Source organism: Cotesia typhae, unplaced genomic scaffold (genome assembly GCF_013202065.1).
Source record: "Cotesia typhae breed Kobodo isofemale line unplaced genomic scaffold, CoteBio_Ctyphae scaffold_152, whole genome shotgun sequence".
Taxonomy (NCBI): Eukaryota; Metazoa; Arthropoda; class Insecta; order Hymenoptera; family Braconidae; genus Cotesia; species Cotesia typhae.
The window spans coordinates 943,583-950,001 of NW_027423776.1; the positions used below are offsets into that span (position 1 = coordinate 943,583).

Below are 6,419 nucleotides of genomic sequence, written 5' to 3' on the forward strand. Positions count from 1 at the left end.
ATGCACCTGTGATCTCAGCATCAATAATAGTTGCTTAGATCACAGGTGCATTTCATTGTTTATATTCTGAAAAGATTAATATATTCAAACTGTACGTATGAGGAGTACATGCGAGAAGATACGCCATCTGTCGAGATTTCTGTCTACTTCTAAACAGGTCTGAACCTGTTCAAGGTCACGGTAACTGCGTAATTCTCTTTGCTTTATTCCTAACTGCGTAGTAGATGACTCATTCTGTTCTAGAAGTTTCTAACTGCGTAGTAGATGACGTCATCAAACCGTTTTTGAGGTAAAGGAGTGGGGGGGTAACTGCGTAGTATCCTCTGGCTATAAAAGCAGCGCACTCAAGCCGTACTTCACAAAAACGAAGTACATCTCTCGTGATTAAACAGTATTCAGTGTTATAAAATATAGTGAAGTTCAATGTTGTGAAGTACGCGAGTATAGTCCAGTGTACAAAAACTATTGTGTAGTGTACATCATCTATAAACAGTGACATAACCTTTAAAAGTGTACATAACCTATAAACAGTGTATATAACCTATAAACAGTGTATATTCTCGTGTAAATTCAGTGTGTATATAACCTACAAACAGTGTATATAACCTATAAACTGTGTACATAACCTATAAACTGTGTACATAACCTACAAAATTGTGTAAATAGACAATAGTGAAGTACGTGTCTTTCAACGATGGCTCAACCTAACCTCATTGAGGCATTAAAAAACTTGGTAGATACTATTGCAACCTCATATGCTGATCTGTTGGGGGCACAGCTTATTGATGATGAACATCGTCAAAGGTGTTCACGAGTGTGTGATGAGACCATTGAGTACTTCAACACAATATTATTGGATCCTGGAACATCAATCCAAGTGAGGCGAAGTGTTCAAGCACACATAAACCAACTTAACTGGTTTGCCGATCAGTTCACCAGACTCGGTAACCAAGTAGTCGGTGGAGATCTCAACCAAGGAGTCAAATGGCGGGACTTGGAAAACGCTTTCGCTGGTAACATCCAGACTGGATGTATTGTCAACCAACATCACAAAGATCCGGCATCATTTCTCCAAGCCTCACGGGATATCATCATCAACAAGGTACAGAGTGTCTTGAGAGATCTGGCAGGGTTGAAAGTGAATGTTGAACTCTTTTGCACATTCCGGAAACAAGAAGATGTAGAAGAGCGAAAGTCTTTCATCACCAAAAGTCGTTAGATTCTCCCTGCTACATCTCTCCAGGATTGGTACAGTGAACATGTATACGACAAATTACTTCAAAGAATTGAAGAATTTGAATATGAGGGTTCCGGATGGAGTCTGCTTGGACCGAACAGCTTGATGGTGACCATGTCAAGATTCACACCAACCCAAGTTGGAAACTCCACCTTCGTCAAATTACCGAGGGATATTATCAGGAAGAGTGCGGTTACCAACATCCAAAACAATGACGAGTTCTGCTTTCTGTGGTGTGTCAACGCTGCCTTGCATCCACCAGTATCGGTTCCAGAAAGCCCTACAAGATATTGCCACTTCAGCGTCAGATTGAACTATGAAGGTATTCAATTTCCAATTAAACTTAATGATCTACCAAAATTTGAAAAAATGAATAACCTTAGCATTAACGTATATGGTATAGATTCAGAATTCACGGGTAAAAAGTCTGAAAAAAGTACGATTATTCCATTATATTGAAGTAACTTCGAGTCAGAAACACCAACAATACATTTATTAATGATTAAAAAAAGTGTAAATTATACCAATAATTTAGATAATATTGAGTCTGTCTATCACTTTGCGTGGATACATAATCTATCCGGACTAATTAAAAGTCAAATAACTCTAGGAAGACATAAATTGTACTTTTGTGATCGTTGTTTGAATCATTTCAAATTAGAAAAATGTTATTTAGAACACCGAACAGATTGTTTCAAATCTAATAAAGTTCGTATGGAGTTTCCTATTGAAAAAAATAACATTTTAAAATTTATAGATTTCAAATCTAAAGATACTGTACCGTTTGTAGTTTACGCGGATCTAGAATGTACACTCGAACCCCCAGAAGATGATGAAAAGACAGTTCATAAACATGTTCCTCACAGTATTGCTTACTATGTACATTGCAGCTATGATAACACCCTCTCCAAATTCGAATTGAACCGTTCTCCTGATTGCATCAATTGGTTTGTTAAACAATTAGAGTCATTAGCTCTAGACTTTGAAAAAATTCTAAAGAATCCTATTAAAATGAAACCCTTTACCAAAGAGCAACAAGATAGACACAACCAGGCAACTGTGTGTCACATCTGTGAAAAGCCTATAACATCTCCTACAGATAAAGTTTATGATCATTGTCACTTCACGGGTAACTATAGAAACGCAGCTCATAAATCATGTAACGTTAATTATCAAAAATCCACTATTATTCCAGTTGTCTTTCATAATTTATCTGGCTATGACTTGCACTTTATAATTAAATCCTTAGCTACAGTATTTGAGGGTGAAATAATATTATTACCAATCAATAAAGAGCGTTATATTTCTTTCACAAAATCAGTTAAAAATACTTCAGTCTTCCTAAGATTTATTGATTCTTTTAGATTTATGGCTTCCAGTTTAGATAAATTAGCTTCATACCTTGATAACAAAGACAAACAGATTACACGACTACACTACCCTGACCCTGACAAATTTAAATTAGCAATACATAAGGGTGTATTCCCATATGAGTATATTGACAGTATTGACAGACTAGACGAGACACAGTTACCTAACCAGGAATCATTTTATTCAAAATTAACAAACTCAACTATTTCTGATGATGACTATGCTTTTGCTCAAGTAGTTTGGAGTGAATTTAAAATCAACACGCTGGGAGAGTACTCAGACTTGTATTTGAAGACTGACGTACTTCTCTTGGCTGATGTCTTTGAAAACTTTAGACTTAGTTGTTTCAAGACGTACAATCTCGATGCACTTCATTTATATACTGCTCCCGGTCTATCAAACGCTGCAATGTTAAAGCATACTGAAGTAGAACTTGAACTGCTAACTGATCCTGAGATGCTTCTTTTCATTGAGAAGCGTGTTCGCGGTGGGGTATCGATGTGTGCTAATAGACATGCTGCAGCTAACAACCGGTACATGGATAAAGATTTTGATTCAAACAACCCCGAAACATACCTGATGTACTATGATGTAAATAATTTGTATGGAGCAGCAATGAGTATGTCTTTACCCAAGGGTAAATTTGAATGGGTTGAAAATGTAGACAATGTAGATCAGTTTTTCAATGATGATGAGAGTGTAGGCTACATCCTTGAAGTGGACCTACACTATCCTGAGAAATTACATGATCTACACAAAGATCTACCTTTATGCCCAGAACATTTTGTACCACCTGGCAGCAAACAACAAAAATTAACAACTCTGTATGATAAGTCTAATTATGTAATACATTATAAGAATTTAATACAATGTTTAGATTTAGGCTTAGAACTTAAGAAAATACATCGAGTCTTGAAATTTGAGCAGTCAGACTGGCTCAAGTCATACATTGATAAAAATACTGATTGCCGAAAATTAGCGAAAAATGAGTTTGAAAAAAATTTTTATAAATTAATGAATAACGCAGTTTTCGGAAAGACGATGGAAAATGTAAGAAAATATAAAGATGTATATTTGAGAACGAAGTGGCAAGATCGATACAATGTATCCGATTTAGTATGTAGACCTAACTTCCACAGCCTTACAATTTTCGATGAAGACATGGTTATAGTAGAACTTAAAAAAGCTAGAGTCTGCTTCAACAAACCAATATATGTAGGCTTTAGTATATTAGATTTATCCAAGACTTTTATTTATGACTTCCACTATAATTATGTGCTTGAAAATTATGCAAAAACCTCTAAATTATTGTACACCGATACAGACAGTTTAATTTACCAATTCAATGTACCCAACATCTATGAAGACATCAAACGTGATATCTCAAGGTTTGATACTTCCGATTACCCACCTAACAACGTCTTCAACATGCCCCTTGTTAACAAAAAGGTTCTGGGACTCGTGAAGGATGAGAACAATGGAAAAATCATGTCCGAGTTCGTGGGTCTCAGAGCCAAATTGTATGCCTTCGAAATCCATGATCCTGAGAAGGAAAAGTATAGGATTAAGAAACGGGCAAAGGGTATCGGAGGATCAGCCTTGAAGACTATCATGTTTGATGACTTCAAAAGATGCCTTTTTGAAAATGTGCTGTTAAAGAAAGAGCAGTATATGATAAAAAGCAAAAAACATCAAGTGCACACAGTAAAACAGGAGAAACTTGCTCTCAGTTGGGCTGATGACAAACGTCAACTCATTGAGGCAAGCACTGATACTGTGCCTTGGGGTTATAAAGGCTCCTTAGATTTTAAGAAAAGAAAACTTGTAGATGATGAAAATAATAATAAGAGACAAAAAGTTTTATAATAGTAAAAATAATGTAAATATATTTTTAAGGATTTATGTATTAAGGTTTTGTAAATAAAAACAATGTAAATATAATTTGTGTTTTATATATCTGATTTATTGATCCAACTATTATGTTTAGTATCAAAGCCTAACCATTTAACATAGTATTTATTTCCACGTTTTCTAATTACTTTTTCAACAAGATATACATCTGGATATTTGACTTTGCTGAGTTCTTCGTTGTAAAATCCGCCTTCAATTGGTTGATCTTGATAGTCCACGAGCTTGTACGTCGTTGGATTCGTATTCTGCACCGATTTGATTGTGAAGATTTCTGTTGTCCAGTTTGGCGTGTATCCTTTGTCAAAAACATGCTTGTACTTGCTGATTCGAACTTTGTCTCCAACTTTGAACTTCTGCTTCGATTTGGTTTTGAGTGGTTGATATATATTTTCCAATAGTTGTTTCTCCTGAGCAGCGGTAACATCAACAGGTTTCATTTTGATGGTACTGTGGTTGGTGTTGTTGTAAGTATTCACCAAGTCATCATGTATATCAGTCCACTTGTAGCTGCCACGAGCTGTAAATTCTCGCCACATTTTATTCTTGAGTGTTCTATTGAAACGTTCACATATGGATGCTTTGAGATTGCTGAATGTTGAGTAAAGATTTATCTTGTGCTGCTTCATCAGATCTTTGAATTCTTTGTTGTAAAACTCTTTACCCTGATCAACATGGAGATTCTTAGGAACATGACCTTGCTGGAGTACAGACTTCATAGCACTAGTGACATCTCCACCACTTTTTGATTTAATTGGAACTGCCCAGGCATATTTAGAAAATATGTCTATGATTGTAAGCAGATACTTGTATCCTTTATTGACTGTCGCATATGGAATCATCTCAACCAAGTCAGCTTGCCAAGTCTCATCGAGACCTCGGATGACAACATGACGACGTTTATAGTTCCTCCGAGCTGGTTTGTGAAGCTCTTCAGCTATCACTGTCTTTTTGTCGTTCATCGAGTTTCTCAGTGAGATATTTGATATTATTTTGGTGAGAGGAAAGTACTGCTTTAACTTCCTCAATAGTCGTCTGCAAATTTCCCACAGCAGCTTTCAGTATTACTATTTCAGAGTGTAAATGTGAAATAATCTCTTTCTGTTCACTGTCTATACATTTATTCAGTTCAGACATCTGTCTCAGTACAAACTGCACTGTCGCCGCATCATGTTCATTTGAAGGATTACCGAGATTGCACAGCCTTTTATTCTCAATGTTATAGTTTCCATCAGAAGTTACATTGAAACCTCTACCACCTGGTCCTCGTTGACCTAAGTTATTGTCCAGTGGACGTCCAAATATATCGATGCTCATGGTTATGAACACTTTGACTGTCAGCGTGTGAATGATTTAATTTTTCAGAAGCTTTTAATATATAACTCCAGCCTCCCTAAACTCTTCAATAATTGATATGATTTCATTCGTGTGACTTGGATTTCCAGCAGCTTGAGATGCCATAAGTAGTCGCAAACGATCAACTAGTTCATTTGGATCATCCCAGTAAACATAGTCCATTGGTAATCTCTGTTTTCTTGCAATCATATATTTTGGTAACCCTTTACCGAACTTGGTGATAAAATCAGCAATGTATTTATTGAACTTGATTGTTGTATCTTCATAAATAGTACGATTTGGGTCATAATTTTTCCTATGAGCGTTGGTATGTTGAATTATGTCCAAGTACTTTTTCTTATCATCTGGGGTGATGAGTGCATCCTCTGGTGATTTTCTAAATAATAATTCCAACAACCCAGGAGTTATTGGATAATTTTTTTCTTTGACAGTTATTGTATCATTTGCAAATGAAATAGGTGAATCACCTATATGCATTTCACCGCGTTTTCTGCGTACACCATATCTCATATCATTATCTTTATGTTTTTTACTTAAACGTTGTAGA

General features: G+C 35.9%; 1 protein-coding gene across 1 annotated transcript; it reads left to right on the plus strand.

Annotated features, from left to right (window-relative positions):
• Positions 1-1,351: 1,351 nt before the first annotated feature.
• LOC141535887 (uncharacterized) lies at positions 1,352-4,412 on the plus strand. The gene is made up of 5 exons (XM_074256050.1): positions 1,352-1,559; positions 1,995-2,184; positions 2,617-3,404; positions 3,636-4,312; positions 4,404-4,412. The coding sequence occupies exons 1-5, from the start codon at positions 1,352-1,354 to the stop codon at positions 4,410-4,412; spliced, it is 1,872 nt and encodes a 623-aa protein (XP_074112151.1).
• The last annotated feature ends 2,007 nt before the right edge of the window (positions 4,413-6,419 follow it).